Source organism: Poecilia mexicana, unplaced genomic scaffold, assembly GCF_051168715.1.
Source record: "Poecilia mexicana isolate PSO_F unplaced genomic scaffold, ASM5116871v1 scaffold_14, whole genome shotgun sequence".
NCBI classification, from domain to species: Eukaryota; Metazoa; Chordata; class Actinopteri; order Cyprinodontiformes; family Poeciliidae; genus Poecilia; species Poecilia mexicana.
Window position 1 is genome coordinate 7867490 of NW_028263383.1, and position 21071 is coordinate 7888560.

At 38.8% G+C, this 21071-nt stretch overlaps 1 protein-coding gene across 1 annotated transcript; it reads right to left on the reverse strand.

The window, feature by feature from the left end:
- Positions 1-626: 626 nt before the first annotated feature.
- Positions 627-5137, reverse strand: rtn4rl1a (reticulon 4 receptor-like 1a). The gene is made up of 2 exons (XM_014977588.2): positions 3308-5137; positions 627-1915 (listed from the first exon to the last, which is right to left on the reverse strand). The coding sequence occupies exons 1-2, from the start codon at positions 3710-3712 to the stop codon at positions 1019-1021; spliced, it is 1302 nt and encodes a 433-aa protein (XP_014833074.2). The 5' UTR covers positions 3713-5137; the 3' UTR covers positions 627-1018.
- Positions 5138-21071: the final 15934 nt, after the last annotated feature.

Here is a 21071-nt window from a genome sequence, read left to right on the forward strand (position 1 = left end):
GTGCTCAACCAAGAGAAGTTGCAGTGAATGAAATTGTCTCTTGCCTCCAGATGTTGTTCATAGGATAACTGGCTCCCATTAGGCACTCTTTTTATCAGCTTTGTTGTATCCACATGGCTTTAGAGTATTTATTTTCCTTTTCCACTTTACACCCACAGTTACACAACAGTTTCTCAGAAATATTCACTCACTCTAGGATGCTGAATGAGACCAGTTGGCTTTTAGAATGATTTGTTGGCTTGGAATGGCTTTTAGGTTGGTATGCAAAGTTGAGGACAAATGATAGCTTTCGACTGGACTGCTTTGACGAACTGACAGCTATATTGTTGTGTGACAATTTCAGCTGTATTATTTAGATGCCAAAGTGTACAGATGTGCATTAAAACTGCTGTGAGACGTGGGTGCAGAGCCAATTTGCCGGCGGATTGATAGTGATTACAGCTATTACCGCTGAAACTCTTCACAATGACTCATTTTCCTGCCACCAGTGTCTGCGGTACTTTGTTTCTTGATCTTAAGGTGCTGTTGAGTGAGCAAAGAGACAGCTTTAAATGACTGTCTTTGTCCTAGTGTGAGTGACAGATCAAGGCTGTGCTGTGAGAGCACTACTGAGTCAAGAGGGTTAACTGTTTTGATACTTACTGTGTGCTCTCACTGTAATTTGAATGAATAATTGACTCATTATTTCATGAGGCTGTACAGTTTTCATGAGTACATAAATTTGATGAAGTGACTGATGCCAAAGAGACAGAAGTTTCCCTGTTGTTTCTATGCTGACATCATCAAAACAGTGGGCTGAGTTTTGCTCCCTGACTTCCATCTTTTGACACATAAGAATCCCTGCATTTTTACTGCAGGAATACTTCACAATGTTCCCAAAACAGTGTCAAGTACACACTTGGTTGTCCACATGTCTCCTTAAATAGCCAGGACAGGGTGGTTTTTTTTGTTTTTTTTGTTTTTTAGGAGCATTAATAATAAGGTTGCATCATTAGCACGTAAGTGTCTGGGTTCTGTTTCAGCGCAGGATCATAAAATAGATTGACAGAAACAGAGCTGATGACAAACAGGGAATAAATGCTGCTGTGTGGGACCCAGTGTTATTAGCTCTCTGGACTCCACTTGGTGGACCAACAGAAGTTCTGGGGATGCACTTGTTTCTCCTTCTTGAGGATGCAGACATATCGTATTTACCTCCATCTGGAGAGTAGTCCTTCTCATCCCCCTCCTGAAGTACTTGTACCTCATTGAGCCCCCCTTTTCCCTTGCGGCCCCTGCGGGTACAGTTTTTGCGGCTTCCCTTCGGTGGACGCGGCAGGGGTGAGGGCGAAGGCAAGCTGTACTGGTCCCCATGCGGCAGGTACGGCCGCTGATGATGGTTGTGATGGATTCTGTGGCGGTTTAGGTGGTTTAAAGAGTCTCCATGCTCCATCTCCCCTCCAGAGTTGCCTCTTCTGTGACCCTCGTTCGACAAGCAGCTGGGTAGCTCTTCCTTCTTCACCATCTTCATATCCTTTCCTGCCAACTCCGGCGGTGAAACGCAGATCAGAGTGGATGTGGAGCCCCTAAACCTTCGCAGCCAGTCCCAGAGGGATAACGCCTTGCAGTCACATTCCCAGGGATTGTCATTTAGACGCAGGTACTCCAAGGCTGGCAGCTGCATCAGGGTGGCACCGGATAGCTCAGTGATGGAGTTATTGAACAGGTAGAGCGTGGTGAGACGACGAAGGTCATGGAAAGCCTGCCGATCAACCCACTGGATTCGGTTCTGGTGCAGAAGGAGCCGGTCCAAGACGCCCAATCCTCGGAAAGTGTTCTGGCGAAGACTCCAAAGCCGATTCCCGTGTAGGAAGAGATGGCTTAGGTTCAGGAGGTCGATGAATAAATCATCCTCCAAGAACTCTAATTGGTTATCCTGGAAAATAATGAAGGAAGAAAGACAAAAAGGGAATCTGAAATTAGTTATAGTTCATTCATCATTTAATAGCCTTTATGTTAATTCCAGTAATGAGTAATATTCTTTATTGGAATAAGTTTTGAAATAAGATTCATCTTTAGCAGTCTGCTGACCTCACGTGTTATAGTAACATAATATTTCTGGATTAGGCCACAACATAAATGCTTGTTTTGTTCTACAGATTACATTCACAAACTTGTACTCCATAAATTCCAGGGAAAAGATGAACTCTGTAGGTTTGCAGGATTACTGGTAATCTCTGCAGCTCACAGAGGCTAGAAAATATCCTGAGCTGTGTTGGAGGTTACTAAAATGATTTGCTGCTTGTCTTTGTGTGCTTGCTTCAGTTTGAGGAATCGGTAAAAAACAGTCATGTCAAATAAACTGGTTTGACTTTTTTGTAGATTTCATGACCAATTGCACAAAAGTGTAAACATTTGTATATGAGGTTCTGACTTTAATCCTGTTATTTGCTGGGTGCTTGATAGATTAAAATGCTGTTTCCCTTACTAAACAATGTTGGTGATTAAATTATATTTTTAACCCTTTCATGCATAGTTGTCACTATAGTGGATAGTGGACAGCTATCTAAAAGCCATTTTCTTATGCTTCTTGTGGATTTTTATGTTATAAATGCACACAGACCACTGACGTGTATTTTATGAAGTGCATCATAAAATACACTATCAACTACAGGCCATCAGCTGCTAATGCAAGAAATTATTTTTGTTAAATCCAATATGGCCGACAGACAAAAACGCCTGCTGACTGACCCGGTCCCTCCTTCTACTATAGACGACTCTTGCAGGTAAAAAAAAATATTGAGACATCAGATGACCCCTAAAGAACAATACTATTGATGTATTTTTCAAATAACAACTTTGTATTTGGAGAAAATTACAATTGATCACCTAAAAAAATAAAATAAAATTAAAAAAATGTTAAAAATTACAAACATTTTTTGCTACCTTTTTTATGCCTTTAGAATTTGTTTTTAAAAATGGAAAAATAAAAAATCCTGACACAAAGGATCATAATTCATCCATGAAAGGGTTAAAACAGAATGATAGATATTTTCATCAAAATTTGGAGAATACATAAAAAAGTAGTTAGGTTAGTATAATAGAACAGAAAACATGTCATGGACATTAGGCAATGATTTGTGTATTTAATTATCTTGTTTCTTCCTGGTGCTGCTTTGCATGGTCAAGCTTCTGTGGGTAAATTAACTTATCTGCTGTTAGCATTTCATTAGTGTCAAATGCAGTAGGTCCATAAAACACTACAGTATAAGGAATGCAGATGTAACATTTAGCCGTAGAGATTAAAAATGGGCAGTTATCCAAGCACCTGTAGGTAGAGATACTGAAGATTATGTAGACCAGCAAAGATCCCTGGAGGCAGACTGATGAGGCCACAATGGTACAGGTGCAGCGCGTGAAGCCGACCCAGACCCATAAAGGTGTCTGAGGCGACAGCCTTCAGGTGCTGGTTATCCCCCAGGTCAAGCTCCTCCAGCCGGTCAAAGCCGTGAAACGTGGACGGCTGTATGTAGGAGAGGTTGTTCGAGTACAGCCACAGCATCGTGGTGGTGGGCGAAAAGTGGCCGCGGAGCAGCCGCTGGATCTTGTTGTTCTGCAAGAAGACACGCTCACTCTGAGCGGGGATGCCCTCGGGCACGGCATGGAAGTTGTGAGCCTGACAGGAAACGGTGCTAGGTGAAGTGTAGCAGATGCAGTGGCGGGGGCAGGGCATAGAGAGATCCAGGCCCCACAGCACCAGCAGCAACTCCACCCCGCCATAACCTGAGCGAACAAAAGGGAAAGAGAGGAGAGTTAATGAAATTCAGACAGCAGAGATTCTATTATCAGGCACATTTTGAATGAAACACTTGATAATGCTGGTTTGCAAGGATTTAAATGGAGACTGTTCAATGCAGGAGGAAAGATATACTCCTGACACGATTTTCACTCAGCATTTCAACTATTCTCAATGGGTTTGCCTACCTTTCCAAAAATAAAATCCTAAAAAAAATACAAGGCATTCCTTGAAAAATATAAATATGCTCCAGACTTTCAATTTCATCGTTTGGTGGTACAGTTATAAGAGAGGTGCGTACATCTCTATGTTCACATTCCCTGCAACAGTCGTGACAGCGCTGCGTACCTGGCTGCCTAACATGCACAGCATTATATCCTTTGGTTATCCTCCAAAACTGACAGGAAATCAATGTTTCTCCTGCTTACAAGTGAACACGCAGCACACCTGTAATGTGTTCCCACAATAAGGGGAAACCAAGAAGGAACGAGGAGGGAGGGCGAAGAAAGGAGGGGGCCTGGGAAGGCTTAGGAGGGGGGTAGAAATGATCCGCAGCAGGCCTCTGAAGTGGGTATTACTTTTCTCCTATCAGATTCCCCTCATCTCACTCATTTATTTTTATATTTATTTGATTTTTTTTTTTTTTTTTTTTTTTTGCTTGCCTTGGATCATTTCAGTGTTTGATGTTTCTTAGAGCTGGAAATAGAGAGTGAGAAAAGAAAAAAAAGTGGGTGGAAAGAGCATAGATTGGAGAGACACTGATCTGGGAGTAAGATCTGGATTGAGCCAGAGATAAAAATCCAACCTGAACATCATTCGTCCAGCTCCGTGGGGGCATACGCTGTCCGCCCTATTTCATTTGAAACCACAGCACAGATCCTTTTATCAGTTAAAACATATACATGTTTGGTCTTTCTAATAGCACTCGGATTAGTAGCCATTGCATTATATCAATGAGCATCCTCAGTAATCGGCAGATGTGATTGACAGATGCCACAGTGGTGCTGTATTAAAGAACAACATGTTCTCAAATGTCAGGAGAGGACTCCAGAGTATAATCCCACAAATGCGTGACCTGGTAACATAATGTGTATGTGGTAATGTTTGTCAGTACGTCTGTGACGAGGCATATGTTGCGTTTGACAAATGACCTTTTCCTCAGAAGAAGTTAATAGAAAAACAACAACAGCTGCAGTCTTGATATAATCTTATTGTTTTACCATGTCTTTTTGCCAACATCTTTTCAACACTTTCTTATTGCATGAATTAATGAATATTTATTATTAGGGTGGTCGAACAACAACTACTTAATTATTTGTGTGTTTGGACAAGCATATTCTGGAATATTAATGAATTATTTAGAGTTAACAATAAATAATTCCAACAACTAAACTGTTTTAAAACCTTCAGCACAGCGTGTGTCAGTTTCAGCTGTCTATCTGCTGAACATTTCAATTTAAAGTTTACATAAAACAAAATATTATATATACTCAACCACAAAGTAAGCAAACAAATAATTTATCTATGTTTATATATAAATATTAAACATTTACAATGAATCAAAATGGTCTCTCATCTTCGGATGGTTTGTTTTTCAACCAGCAGCAACAAGTCAGTGATAAGCAAATTTCCATTAGCATTCATTTAATCTCCAGGGTAACCAACTTTTTTATTGCCCTAACTCAAAAAAAATTAGGGCAATACAAAAAAATAATAAATACTCCATAAACATCTGAGCTAAAACTTAAAAAGTCACAATTTGTTGTTTGTTTTGTGTTCATAAGAAGTCTAAATGCCAACCAGAGTTAGAAAACATTTGAATGAGTGGAGCTAAAACAGTCCTCCATCCTCATCTAAAGTCAATAAAACCTGCTTCCTAGTGCATTTTTTCATTATGACATTAGCACAAAGACCATGAAACTCAAATAGCTTGTTAATCGTCTTATAATGTGAAACTACCTGGAGTTGTTAGTCTGACTACAGAAGTGCTACAAAGGTCATGTCTAATAGCTGCTTACCAAGTAAAATTCATCAAGGATCTGGACCACCACCTCATGTTTGAGAACTGATGGCAGTAAGCGTTTTGAAAGTGAAACATGTTTTGTGTACTTGCTGCTGAAGTACAGCCACACTGCTGTTGTGATAGCTGCAGATGTACTTTGCCACAATCTCACATGGAAGACAAAAGATGCCATCTGGTTTGTAGAACAACTTCCTCCAAAACCTGTAGAAATCATTTAGCCTTAATGGTTTCTGCACAGATGCGCAGCTTACCCATGCCATGTGCATTGATGTACCGACTTCATGCAAATCAAACAAATGCCTCGAGGACACATCAGAAGACAAACATGTGATGCTTTTGTATTCGTAGACTAATAGAAAGCTTAAAAACGGACTGATAGGCGATTAATAGGAATATAATCAGTGAAACACCATTTACGCCTCATATCATCTACTGCTACTCTATTCTTTTATCGGTTTCACACACCTATATTTATTAGTCTCATGGGTCTCTTGGCTAGGTGATCATTTGCTTTCAATGAAAAATAAATACATAGCAGGTATTCATCCCTGCAGGCTGTCAGGGTTTAATCACTCTGTTCTCTCTTCTCTTTTGTTTAGCCGGTTCAGTCCTGTGTGCCTGTTTGTTTTGCGTCTATTACTGCATTATCCAAAACAGTTGTCTTCCTCTCCCGCTTTATCTTCATCCTCTGCTCCATCTCTCCTGCTGTGTCTGCTAATTAGGTGTAAAACCACTGTTTGTATCAGAACTGTGTGCAGAAGGCTACGAGCCATAGATTGTGTACATATGTCTTTCAGTTTCTCATGGAAAAAGCTTTATTTAAATGACTCGTATATTGTAAGGAATGTAATCTAAACCGAGTGGGTTCTATATTAGTCGTGTCCCATTTTTTTCATCCATCATCTGATTTTACAAACTGGATCTAAGAAGACAGTTTCTCCACTGTATCTGTTATAATTATTAAATAAATTGTCTCCAGTGGAAATCTGCTTGGCACATGCTTATAGTAAGAGCTCTAAACATAAGTTTGCATTTCCAATTGGTTTCAGTCCCTGACTGTCGTTTGTTGATCCCTGCAGTCATGCTTTCTTTTTTTTTTTTTGGTTGAATTTTTTCTTCATCATTTCTATCTGACTTCCACTTTGTCCCACTCATCCTTTCCATATCGAACATCTCTCTGCTTTCTTAATCTGACATTACAAAGTTATTGTGTGCCATCTGAGGAAACGTCTGCTGACTGATGTTCATCTCTTCTTGTAAATTAACTGCAGATGTTTAAACATGGAAAGCGGAGATTGCGATATTTGTCATGGAAGCTGTTTCATAGGACATGGCTCTGCTATCGAGAACAGTGCCAACATGTTGTTGTTAAAACATTTGTTCATTAATAATTTCTCTTGTAGAAAATTGAATTGCTGCAGGAAGTCTGCGACGAATGTGAACGTGGTTAAAAATAGAAAACAGAAATGTGGAGTAGCCATGTGACAAAATGACTAACCTTAGAGTTGATAGAAGCAGAAGAGACTTGGGTTGAATCCAAATAGAAGTTACTAAGAACCATTAGAGTAAACTTATAGATGAGTCTCTCCCTGAAAACACACCTGAGATAAATAACTACGTCTAAGTAATAAATAACTAAGCTAACTAGATGGACTCTGTAGTCCATGAGAAAATAATCAATCATTTATTAGAACTGTATTGGCTGTGGGACACATCAAGAAGTTGCATGACATCCCCGACTCACTTCATTGGTTCTCATTCCTGATCCGTAGGGCCCATAAGTCCCTAGCTGCCACATGACTTACTTAAATAAGTGAGTGATTATCAGGCTTCTGCAGGAGTTGATAGCATGCTGAGGATGTAATGCAACCATTTAAATCAGATGTGTTGGAGCAGTGCCACATCTGAAACATGAATAACAGTGGGCCCTGAGGATGAGGATTCAGAAACAGTCCCTTAGATTGTTTTATTGGTTTAGATGAACTTCCAGCTGGACAACAAGAAAACAGCTGCTCCTTGCAAAATGTGTGAGTTGAAAGTTATGGATGGAAATGCAATAACTTTCAACCTTTCTCCCCTGTACTTTCTGCACAGCTAGTGGCACCCTAATTGAGTCTAAAATCAACTTCAATCATCAGAAAGGAGAAGACTATGCCCATTCAAAAAGACTCCTGCAGTTAATGTTTACTTTTACTATGCCTCAATATGCTCTTCATTTTCCTCAGCTTGCTGAATATCAATTTAAAAATCCACCTGGAAGTAATTACCTTTACACGTGAGGTTTGATAAGCAATAAAAATCCCAGAAGATATTAACTTTTTTGTAAATAAATTGAATATGTTTGTTTACTTTTATATTTTCTTCATCTCCACCGTGAAGACACACCGTTAATTGCACCTGAAATCGTTAGGCTGATGCTACTCCAACACGAGAAACCTCTCAAGCTTTGATAATTTAACAGCACATTTTCCAAACAACTTGGTGTTAGATTCACTTTGTGATTTGTGTATATTTTGGTAAAGATGCTCATTTGACAGCTCATTTTGAAAATCACTTTAAACTAAAATATTTTCAGAAGCAGGTCCTGTATCAAAGGCATTTTGTGACTCAACATTATTGTTTTATATTTGCTGTGAATCATTTGCAATTCGGTTTCCCTGAAACAGGTGTGGGAGGCAGTAAAGGAAGGAAATAGCTCCAGTCTGCTGCTATGCTTCATCTTTCTCATATTCAGTTACTGTGTTCTCTCAGCTGTCTGTTATTAAAGCTTAAAATGCCCAGAAAAATACTTGGAGGGGAGAAAATAATCTGCTGCTATAACGGATTTCCCTATTCTTGGAAAGCTTTTCATAAGAAGTATGAGCCTGGCTGCGAGGATTTGCATTAGTGGGGTCGGACACTCATGCTGGATGTTCTCATTGGAAGTCTCCACCTCATCTCAAAGGAGTTGGATTGGATCAAAAACTGTGAGGTCAATCCTACTCAGAAACCGTTTTTCTCTTTGCAGACCTTACAGTGTGTCATTGACACCATTTTTTTCAATTAAGTTGTCACAGATGCAACTACAGCATTGAAAACATATAGGATGGAAAAATAAAGCACCTTCTAGATCTCTGACATTATTCTATAAGCAGCCGTGTTAACTTTAGATTTGGCTACAAAAAGCTCGGAATTTCTAATGCTATGCTAATCCTACAGTAAATGAATATTTAACCTTCCGATTATTGTTTAATTTGTAGGAGGAATGTTCTTATATTAAACTAGAAGAAAAAGAACACATTTTTTCCAAAAATGCTAATTTTTCACACTCCATGTCTTGTTAAAAGGAGAGTCGATGACACTCTTGTTTACGCCTTCTGGAAGAACTTGAAATTTTATGCATGAAATTCGAAAGCAGTTTGGAGTTATCAAAACAACATAAAACCAGCTAATTTCAGACACAATGCTTTGCAAAAGTTTTTCTTTTTGGATTTTGTCGTATTGCAACCACAAAACTTCCATGTAGGCCATTGTGATTTTATTTTACAGACGAACACAAAGTAGTGCACAGGAACATGTGTCTTATCTAATACTGTCCTGTATGCATACGGCTACGTCTTACGCAATGTGCAGTTATACCACACTCTTACAACTGTTTTGCTATAACCTAACCGTGCTTTAAACTTTTTAATTTATTCTCCGACATTTAATGGCACTGGATTTTGTTTAGGGGATAGATGGGACTGAAAAAAATATACACCCTGCATTGTTCAGGTTCTTATTTACAAGATCTTAGAGAAACACACATTTCCCTCTTTACTTCACAACTATCCACTACTTTGTGCTGACAAATATAATCCCAGCATTGCAGGTTTTGGTAGTAATATGACAAGATTTAAACAATCTCCCAGCATAATGGGAACAGAAAAACTGTCCTCTTACAATAAAGCAAATCATGACGTCTTTTCATCTTCTATGTGGTATACATGCCTGGCTGGCATGTCTAACTCTCTCTAATCCGAGAGTCCATTCCCCTCAGCTTTTTTGTCTAAATTTTCATCTCAGCTTTCCTGAAGAGATATTTGCTAAAAGCTTCGTCAAGCACAGCTAGGGTTCAATTCTTTCACTTACTCTCATTCCTCCACACCAGTCATTAATGTGCTCACACAAACACACACAGAGTGAAGAGCACAGGGAGGGGGGCAAAGCAGCACAAGCACACACGCTGCTTGTCAGGCCGTCGACACAACCGCCTTCCACGAACAGTTTGGCATCTGCAGGAGACACCTGCCACTCACTCCGGTAAACACAAGGAGAAAGTAAGAGAAGGAAGAAGTAAAGGGAAAGCAGCCGGAGAGAGTAGGAACAGGCAATATAAGGCTCAAAGGGAATGAGGAACTCTTATAACATGAAAGCATAGGCAGGAGGAGAGAGGCACAATGCAGCGGTGTGGGAGGGAAAAAGAGCAGATCGAGTGAGACTGTAGCTAAAAAAAGAAGACGAGGATGACAGGGATGTACTGTGAAGCAGAGACCATTATATAGGTAGGTGTGTGAATGTCTGTCTGCTTGGTGAACAACACAACTGTGACTTCCGATGAATTGGCATCTAATACTGTGACCTTCTGCAGGGTGATTCAGATAAACACCTGCAAAGCTCTCAGTCATTGCAAAGCTGCACTGTCACAGAAGCAAGGGGAAAAAGCATTTAATGGAAACAAAATGTGTGTTCTTTAGGTTTCCACAGATCCAAGCTGCAGGCAAGTACACCCACAAGCAGATATAGACAATCAACACTAATTAGCAGCAGTGGTGGGATGTTTAAGAAAAAAAGTGCAGCAAAACAGAAGTCAAAAGAAGATGTAAAATATACAAAAAATTGTAAAATAGCACAGAATATGCTGGGATGCGAGAAGAGAGAAGTGCAGTTATAGTTCAGATGCTCAATATAGATGCTACTCCCTCTTGTTAGTGGTTGATTTAGCTTAGTATAATCCCTAAGATCATTTAGCGTTGCTCATTCAAATGATAATAAATCTCTAGCAGAGTTAATGAGAGATTTAAATGGCGCCATTGCTTCGACGACACAGCTGAAAAATGTCTGCAGCAAATAATCCTCCCTTCTCATGTATCACAGTACATAACCTTTACATCCATCTTCATACTGGAGACAAATCAGGTCAATACCAACAGCTCTGCATCGCTGATTTGTTTGGGCCGACAAATTACTGTTTGGTGTTGTTCATAGGTACTTTTGTTCAAAGTCTTCCTCCTGTGACCCCAGACAAAAGCATTCAAGCAGCATGAAAGAAGAAACCTCTTTACTGAGAAGATAAAACAACAGATTTGTCTTCATTTTTGGTTCTGTTAGATTGTTTTAGAGCAACCTAGAAGGTAAAGTTGTACTGTAGGACATTTAAGACACACTTTGGGTTCTACTTTTTTGTCCTGTCAACACTAGCGCATTTATTCTGCTGTAATTGTACCTTTCATCCACTGAGATTCCTTTCTATAAAGTGATTTCCAAAGTCAACATTTTGAAGGACTGAGATTTTATTTTTAAAGAAATAATAAAGCAGTCTTCTGTATTTATATCCACTTTTGTTGTGTATACTGTTCATGTTAGAAAACAATCACAGGTGTCAGTTTACCTATTTTTGTAAATCCTCAAAGTACAACATGGTTTGTCATTAAACCCTGATCATGTTATGAGAAGAAATTATAATAAATAGAAAAGTATATGTGATGCCCACTGGTGTGTGCCCACAAAAGTGAAAATAAAAGAGCATGCATTTCTTTAAATGTTTATGGGGTTATGATAAGAAGATATTTTTGTTATAACAGGGGTTAATGACGATGGGTGCAGTAACGGTGTTTCACCGGTAGGTGGCGCATGGGGACTCTGAGCTGCCTGTTGCTCTGCCGTTTCTTATAAGCTGGGAGGAATTGGAGTAACAGACTGCGTCTCCCGTGTGCTCATTTACATGCTGTTTTTCAGGTGAGAATAACCCTCAAGTTTATTTTAACGGAGTACTTTTATTATTTGGTACTGGTCGAGGAATGTTTAAGGAAATGTGTTAATGTGTTAAAGATATAAGACAAATTTTGTTGTGTTTCGGAGTCAGCGGCTAGAGGAAGTAGCCAACAGGCCATGATGCTAGCTGGTTAGCGCACACTGTAGTGTTGGCAAAGAGCGGGCTAGTAGGTGCAACCACTGAATTACTACCAGTAATCGCTTGTAAAGGAAGTGGGGATATGTATATATATTGCATGGTATGAGTATTGTACTGTTTTCAGGTTCCATGGTTTATTTCTGTTCTGGACACAGTTTTGGAAGGTTAAAATGTGATTTAATGCATTCACTTAAAGTAGTTTGTATTCAAAGATACTTATGCCAATTTACAATAGCTTAACGTACATGCCCATAAAATGTCACTGTGTGTGATTAAGTATGCATATAAAGTGCAGTGAGTTGAAAGTACATCAGTCAATCAAATTTTATTTGTATAGAACATTTCAGCAGCAAGGCATTTCAAAGTGCTTCACATAATTAAAATAAAAACAGCATGTGACATTGAAAAAACAGTGAGAAAGAGAAATACATTTTGAAAATGATTAAAAAAGATGAAAACATTAAAACCCGCACCCCTTTTAGGACTTCAGTTAAATGTCGTTTAACTGGGGCTCTAACCCTCTGGGACTTTAGTCAAAAACACTGTTTGACAAGGACTCCAACCTCTAGGTTTTTAGTTGAAACACCTTCAACTGGGACTCTAAACCCTGTAGGACTTTAGACTTTACATGTTACTTGATGGAATTGTGACAAAATATGATGTTGATGGGATTATTTCTGGTTTAAGAAAGCTAATGTTTATGATGCAATATGTCTACATAGACTATAAATACAGTAAATTACTGAACTATAAATTGGGATGTATTGATAGTAAAATGAGCTGGTTTGTTTAATAAATAAGCTGAGCGAAATTGGAGTAACACAGACTGTGTCACTCGTGTGTTCATTTACATGCTGTTTTTTAGCTTCATCATCTGCTGCCAACGGGTCTGGAACCCTGGTACCTGTTACATATAAATTAGCAAAAATTTGATTTTGTTAAATTTTGCACACAGTCATCTTCCTTTGACGGTGACAGGGACGGATGAAATCACCTCCCATTCACCTGACCCTCCAACATTGCCACAAGGAAACTTCTATTTCATTTCTTTTCTTTTTTTAAAATTCAATTAAATATCAAAACAGCCTCCAACCTAGCCATTCTACAAAAAATGTTTACATCTGACAAAATAAAAATAAAAAATCAGTGGGATTAATTTTACAACTTAGAAAGTTATCAGAGAGGACATAGGAAGTGCTGCTTAGGAATGCATGCAGAAATTACTCCAATCGATCAGATATCAGCTTTATCATATGCTACACTTTGAAAATCCTGATTAAGATTCACTCACCTCAGGATGCTAACTGTTGCGTTGTGCGCTGTGGGAGAAACAGTACAGGATTCCACTTAATTTCTCATGAACCCATGTAAAATGTGTTGTTAAACACACCACATGGTGGCAGAACCAGAGATTGGAGAGCACATGAAAATAGTTGAAATGTATACATTCAAGTGTTAGAAGTTAAACCCTTGCAGTACGGATTTCTTTTGTCTTAAGCAGCGGTTCTGAATCCTAACCCACAGGACCTGTTGCAATTTTTAGAATTGTTGCAGCTGTAACACACACAACTTAAATGAACAAGCAATTAAATGTGTTTAACAACAATATGATGAGAAGATGATATAATTATCTGAATCATGTGTGCTGGAACAAAGACAAGTGAGCCCTGAGAACCAGATTGCGACCCACTTATCTTGAGGATCTTTCTCAGCATCTACTGTATAGCAAATGTGTATATTTAGATGCTTGATTAACATCAGTCACACTTTAATCAAGATAAAATGTTAAGCTGTGAATCAGTTATTACGTGTGTCATTGCTGGCATCTTTGGAAAACAAATTGAGACAGAAGAATAGAATTATTACACAATTAATAGATTAAAAAGGCATTTCTGTGATGAGAATTATAAAAAAAAACCTTTCCATCATCATTATTATTTGCTTTAGCAGCATGCTCATAATTTACCAGAGTTTGAATTTTCAAATGTGATCTTGATAAGTTTACAATGGCCAAACTTCTGGCATTACCACACAGCTAGTTTTCTCATCTAAATTTAGGGCCAATAGTTTTAAAAACAGAAATATAATTAGAAAATGTGAACTAGCAGAGCTGCATCAAAATGAAGTTTCATTATGTAATAATTATTGTGCATTTTAATTTGGAATTTAAAAACTGAGGCTGCGAGTGGTGGTGTAATAGTGTGGGGGGTATTTTTTGGCATACTTGCCTTATATCCACTGAGTAGTTTATGTTACGGTCCAATGTTTTCAGAAGAACATTTCCACTGTCAGTTGGACTCTCACTGGGCAGGCGGGAATAAACCCAAATTCCTAATGAGTCATGTGACGACTTATGTGACTCAGTACTGTAGTACGTCTTGTTCTTACTGGAAGCAGTGATGTTTTTCTATCCCCTATCAATGGACTGTGTTGTGTGACACCAGTAGCTCCACCCTAGTTTACCATTGTCCTCTGTATCTACAGCTGAATGTGGCCCAGGAACAGTGTGGTACTGGTCGGTTACTTTTACAATGGAAACAAAGAAAGTAGCATACCAGACTACACCAACCTATGCCTTACTGCACCAACCTGTGCCTTACTGCACCAACCTCTGCCTTATTGCACCAACCTATGCCTTATTGCACCAACCTATGCCTTACTGCACCAACCTGTGCCTTACTGCACCAACCTATGCCTTACTGCACCAACCTATGCCTTACTGCAACCTGTGCCTTACTGCACCAACCTGTGCCTTACTGCTCAATGGAAATGAGACATTTGGATGCCTTCAGTACCAACTGAGCATCGATCTAAACACCACAGTCCATTTAAGAACTGTTACTGACTGTGTTGATGTATTTTGGTCTTTAACAGTGTGCGCTCATCTTCTGACAACTCGCTAAGGCGCCATCCCACAAACCATCAAATCATCTCAAACTGGTTACTTCACGACAATGTTGGAAGACTACTCTACTCTAATGGCCGCCCTAGTCACCAAATTTAAGTCCTATTGAGCCCAGCTACCTGATGTATTGTCTCCATATGGACTAGCATCATTAAAGGATTCTTTAACACTAATCTCAAAGAATATACATATGTTTTTTGTTTCTTTTTTTTAAAGGCCGAATACTTGGGAGACACAACACAGTATTGTTTCACAAGTTTACCCTTTTCACCTCAGTAGCCTTTAGTGTCCTGTGCAGCAACCAAACTGTATTATCTAGGAATGCCATTCTGTCTGGACATCCCAAACATTCACATAATATCCTTTTTTAAAATGTTTTTTTTTTTTTTTTTAAAACAATGCAGCTCTAGTCTGCAGCCCAACTTAACAAATGGCTTCTCAGTAAAAGGAAATATTTTTATTTACACTTGCACAGGTAGTAAATGGTTTAATGGTTTCCTTAAAAGAGCTGTTTACTGATGCAGAGTCTAAATCTTATTGATTATAAGCACCAAATAATATTTTGTTGTCTTACAGCTGCTCTCTGTGATTTTCCCATTGATCGTTTCTCTCTTTTTAATGTTTCTCCTCTGTTAAATCCTTAACAACCAACCAAACCTCCTTCTTTTGAATATATCCACATAACATACATTTATCATACTACTATTTAATAGCAGGTCCGTTTATCTGGTAGTCAGCACAAAAATGTTGCCTTTCTCTCTTCAGTGGTAAAAGAGAAGTGAAATAAATATGTTCATTATCATGAAGAACCTTTTCTGGTTCCTCGTTTATTTGACAAATTCAGAAAGACCTGCTAGACAGCCATGTTTTAAGGTATCCTTTAATAACTGGTCATGTGTGGTCCATTTACGACTGTGTGACAGCCTCAGTGGTCTGACTCTCTGCTGGTTCTCCATTGGTCCCAGCAGCCTGCCATTCTGACATCCCTTCAAGGTTTAACACAGTGGCCCATTAAAAACACACACACACACGCGCGCGCACACAACTCTGACCAGTATGGCTGCATATGTTGCTGTGTATGCGTGTGTGTGTGTGTCCGTGTGTAAATTTGACTGAGACAGAAAAGATGAGAGCAAATGCCAAAATAACCTCTACCCTATTTACATGCGGTAATTGGGTCATTTGAAAGGCTAAGCTTATCTCAACACTAATCAGGTTCTAATTATACACAGAAAAACTTCGCCCACGCCTCATCTCTCTCTCTCCTTCAGACACACACACACACACCAGATGTGTAATCAAATGATGCAGGTCACAGCTTTCTCAATTTAAATTTGACCTATTAGTGGCAAAATGTAAGCTGGCAACCAGCACAAGTCTCTGTCTTGCTGCATCTTAGAGGAAATGTGGACCAGCAAGGTGACTTGTGCATAGAAAGTAAAGACATTTTTATATTATGAGAAGGTGTGGCATCACCTTGTAATGGTGCTAAAACGGATATTTACACAGGCAGAAAGCCAATGACAACCTGCTCTGTAATTGTGAAAAAAAATGCTGACTCGTGTGAACTTGTAAATGAGTTAAAAATTAGCTTGTTATTCAGATTCTTTGGGACCGTTGGTCTACATCCACACATCTTTCTGGCTCTGCCTCACTCTCTGTCAATCTGTACCAGACCTGCTTTATCTTCCAACCTGATTTTTCCCTTAAAAGTTCCAGTTCAGGAATTACTGCATCACGCTGCCAATTGGTTTTGGTAGGGCGGACTCTATCGAGCCCCATTTTCTTATATTTCCTTCAATGATAAGCTACATCTTTGGGTGTTGTGCACAAATGTTGAAATTCATCTTATGTTGAGAATGTAGCAATATTTACTGTTGGAAATCTCTGAAGCTTTTTCGTTATGGTTGCACAACTAATACTAGAGCACAGTGTTTTGACAAAATGTCTAATTTTTAACCTTCTTCCTTAAAGATTTTGTGGTCTAAATCATTGGCTTAAACATTTCTTGAGTACATGTTCATTTCATAGAAACATATTCTCCTTTAGGGTTGAGATAGACATTCTAGATACCTCATGACTTTGAATTAGGGACAATTGTGACATTTTTATTCCCTTCCGCTTCTCCACAGTCCAATGGTCAGTTTCTGAAAGGAGACATTTCAGCGCTGATGCTGATCTGGCAGTAGGAATCTGTGTGTGGAGAAATATCATGTGTATAAAAGTACGAGTGCAGTTTTAACACTTACTGGATGTGCATTTATCGACACGTGCAAGTGGTGCAGCTTAGGGGGAGGGAGGCGCGGGTCGCCCTCTATGTCAAACCATCACTGGATCTGAAATGCTTTTTGGCAGATGTCCTCTGTGGAAAGCTGTGAGAAATGAGCTGTTCCCAAAACCCAGTGAAAAGAGGAAGAGAGAGTGCAGCAAGGGGGCGAACTGCTTCTCCTCTTAATAGCTGTTTGTCTCCCAGCACTTATAAGATATCTCATTCCCTTCAATCCGCTCAGCTCTACAGATATGAATCACCCTTTGTCGGCCTCCTCTACTCTCCTCCCTCTTGTTCGTTTAGTTTCCCATCTGTCTCTATTACAAAGCTTGTTAAAAGTACATCAGAAATTATTATCACAGGCCTCTATCACAGTGACTGCGTGCACCACCTTGTTTGCATGGTATTTGTTTTGGAGACTCTCAGAGCAGGAAATGTTTTGTCATGCACTAAAATTACACCTGTAAACCAGCTGGCTTCACATTTAAGAAAAGAGATAAAGGGTTGCTAACACAAATACACAGAATGTGAATTTGAAATGTGTACATTTCACCACAGTGACATGTTTCAGGTATCATCTGTCACCAGACTAACAGGCTTGCACTGGACACTTGGATTTGAAAGAGCCAGTCACAGACAGAAGCTGGCCGCTTCTCAGCACAGTTGGACAAAACCACTGCGAGATATCAGCTTCGGGTCTCCAATTAAACAGCCCCTCAATGGAGCGTTTATTTAACAACTACAGAACTGGCAGCTGTTGATGCAATCAGTTACGTTCCAAATCACATTATCCAGCAGCTGACAAATCTGAGACCCAAAGCGACAAAATGATTGACTTGGGAGCGCAACTACAAAAGCAGTCTACTGAGCTGGAATGAAATGTCTGGATCAACACTTTCAATCAAAATCTCTGCCGACACGTTGTTTCTAATGTGACGCTTTTACAAAATCGTTAGTATTACAGGAGCTCTGCTGGAAGTACTTGCTAAAGTAATCATACCTATTGAACTTCTTTACATTTTCCACAAACTGTAATGTATTTTGTTGGGATTTTTTTGTTCCAACTCAAAGTACTTTATAACTCTGAAGTGGAAGAAACTTATACATGGTTTTCTTATTTAATTTCACCCATCAATTGAATATTTTGTCTAACTTTTTGATTTTTCTCATTATTTTTTGCTAAATATTCCAAGGTGAGTCAGATTGGATGGAGAGCATCTGGGAGCAACACATTGAAAGTCCACTTTGCTTGTGGGTGAAACAACAGAGATCTTTCAATAAAGGAAGAAAAATTGGGAGAACAAAAGGGGTTAACACTTTGTTTCAATCAGGAAAATAAAGTCTAATGACCAGAGAAAAGTGTGCTGGCTTCTGGCTAATCTGAGTTGTTGGTCGAGCTCTCGATTAAGTCAGGGCATCTGACTGCTGTGGAGCTTCTGCAAACTTTGAAGTGTCTGATCTTTTGCTCCATACATAAACTTTAGGCCTATTTATTTCTCTTTTTTTTTTTTTGATCTTCCTGACTGTGGCGGAGTTTCAAAGCACTCACCATCTGTAAGATTAAAAAAGTGACTGAAGAATTGTTACCTGCTCCTGCAGTGAGGAAAGCTGCTGAAATCACAGTGGCTGCAATAGATTCCAGCGATGACTCAGGCACAGCATGAAAAATATCTCCAAACATAACAAAACACTTAGAGAAACCTTTCAAAGTACTCTGGCAACACAATCATAATCTCTGCTGGTGAGCTTTATGCTCACTTTTCCCCATGAAATCACTAAATATAACACTGTACTGTGAGGGTAGTATGATGGAGCAATGCTGACATGGGGTTTGGAAAGAAATAGTGTTCATGCTTAAACATTTCATGGGTAGCAAAACTTGAAATCAAACCCTTTTATAGAGCCTGCAAAGAATAATTCTTCAAGTGTACGGTGCTTAGACACAAAACGACGTTAGCGGGGTTTTAGGTGACAAAAAGGACTGAATTGCAACTATTCTTCCGTCTGGGTATCACTTCTTTTGTGGTAACCCAGCTTGGACTCTTTAATGAGTCTTCACTTTATATAATTTGAAAGCAGACAGCTCACACTGAACTCGACAAACAACTGAGATTCAAGAAGGAAAAAGGAAACAGGAGGCTGTTTGGTCTATCTTCAAAACCAAGCGCCACATTTGTCAAAGTTCAGATTTGATTAAGCAAGCGAACTACATTTGATGCAAAAACACAAAGGTGTGACACTTTTGTTTCTTAAAACACATAGAAAACAGTGTACTATTGCTTCCCTGATAAAAATCAATTTAATAACTTGAGATAAATTAATGTTGGCAAATTATTCATTTTCTGAGACATCCTATCAACTACCTGAGGTTTATGTATTGTCTTTGATGCACCTTTTTTGAAATCCACATTGACTGGGACAGTGGATAAAAAGTTAAAAGTACGCAACAGCATGAGAACAGAGTAACTTTTCGCTGTAATGTCACAATCTTATTTGTTCGAACTCACATAACTTTCCTTCTTTCTCTGTGTTGCAGAGATAGAAAAACATCCATGTATTTGCTGCTGTTTTCTTATCCCTCTCATTGTCTTACTCCAAAGTTTCTGACCAGAATATTCAAGAAGAGATCAAGACTTTAAAAGCATTTTAAATGAATACACAATCTATACTAACCTGCTAGGTAAATAATCGGAATTAATTAAAATCCATAAGACATGCATTGTGGGGTTTACATTAAAACATTTATATTTAATTTTTTCAGATCTTAAATTCCAATCATATTTATCATCTCAAACACAAGGATGAGGGTTCCTCAGAAGGATTATTCTGAATTGAAATCAAACATTTTATTTTCGGCAGTGAGGGTTCACTCCTCTCCAAAGACAGAGCGTTGTGCCCAGAGTGCTGCCTGTTCCCGATCTCTTTAGCACAGGGGCCACCCTGCACTCATCACAACTTCATCAACGCTGTGCTTTTCTTCCTCAAGGCCACACGTGAAGCACTCAGCACTTTCAGACTCATGCACACACAAGTGAAAACAGAAACATATTTCAGTCATCCCTACAAACACATCCCCAAAAACAACCCCACCAAGGTTTCGATCAAATAATTGCAGGAGGTAAACAGAATCAATGTGCAGTCAGTTGAGCATCTTTATTATTTCATTCTCAGAAACAATGAAATATTAAGAAGAATTGGAACTTTCTTACAGTAATTTGTTCTGATTGTGGTTGAGTGATCATAAATCATTAAAACCAAATTCATAAAAAATTATCGTAGCATTTCACATGGAAATGAGAGAAAAGCTTTCTTTAGTTACTACCTTATTGCTAAATTAATACATTTATGGTCCATCAATTAGGCTTTGGCTCTTTTACAAAACTAAGATATAATACAAATACTGTAAAACTTTGGCTGTTAGCCATCCAGAGATTTGTTTGAATGCATTACTGTTGTTCTTCTTTTCTGTTTGTTAATGTTTATTCTCTATAAACTGTTTTTCTGCTTTGTGGTGCAGCTGAGTTATATCTCTCACCAGTGATGTGTTGCGATGAATACGGCTGTGTCCGACATCGATCTGTACATTTTCCAGATAATGAACTTGTCTGATTAAATAAACATTGATATGAGTTGAGAAAGTCTCACATCGAAACTAAATCTATTGAATTTGTCATTTTTTGAAAACGTTTCGCTACCAACAGCCCAACCCTATCAATATGTATTGTCTTGAAAACAATCCTAAGTGAAACTAAATCTTATAATTTTAAGACACAACCAGTGTGACACAACCAGGACACGCCAGATTATAACACCATCAACAAATGGGCATTTCTCCCAATCTAGATATCTACCATTATTTAAGTTTAACCAAAGTATAGAAATGCAGAATCTCCAAACAAAATTTTAATTATAAGAAGCACACACCACTTCATAAACACAAGCCACCCT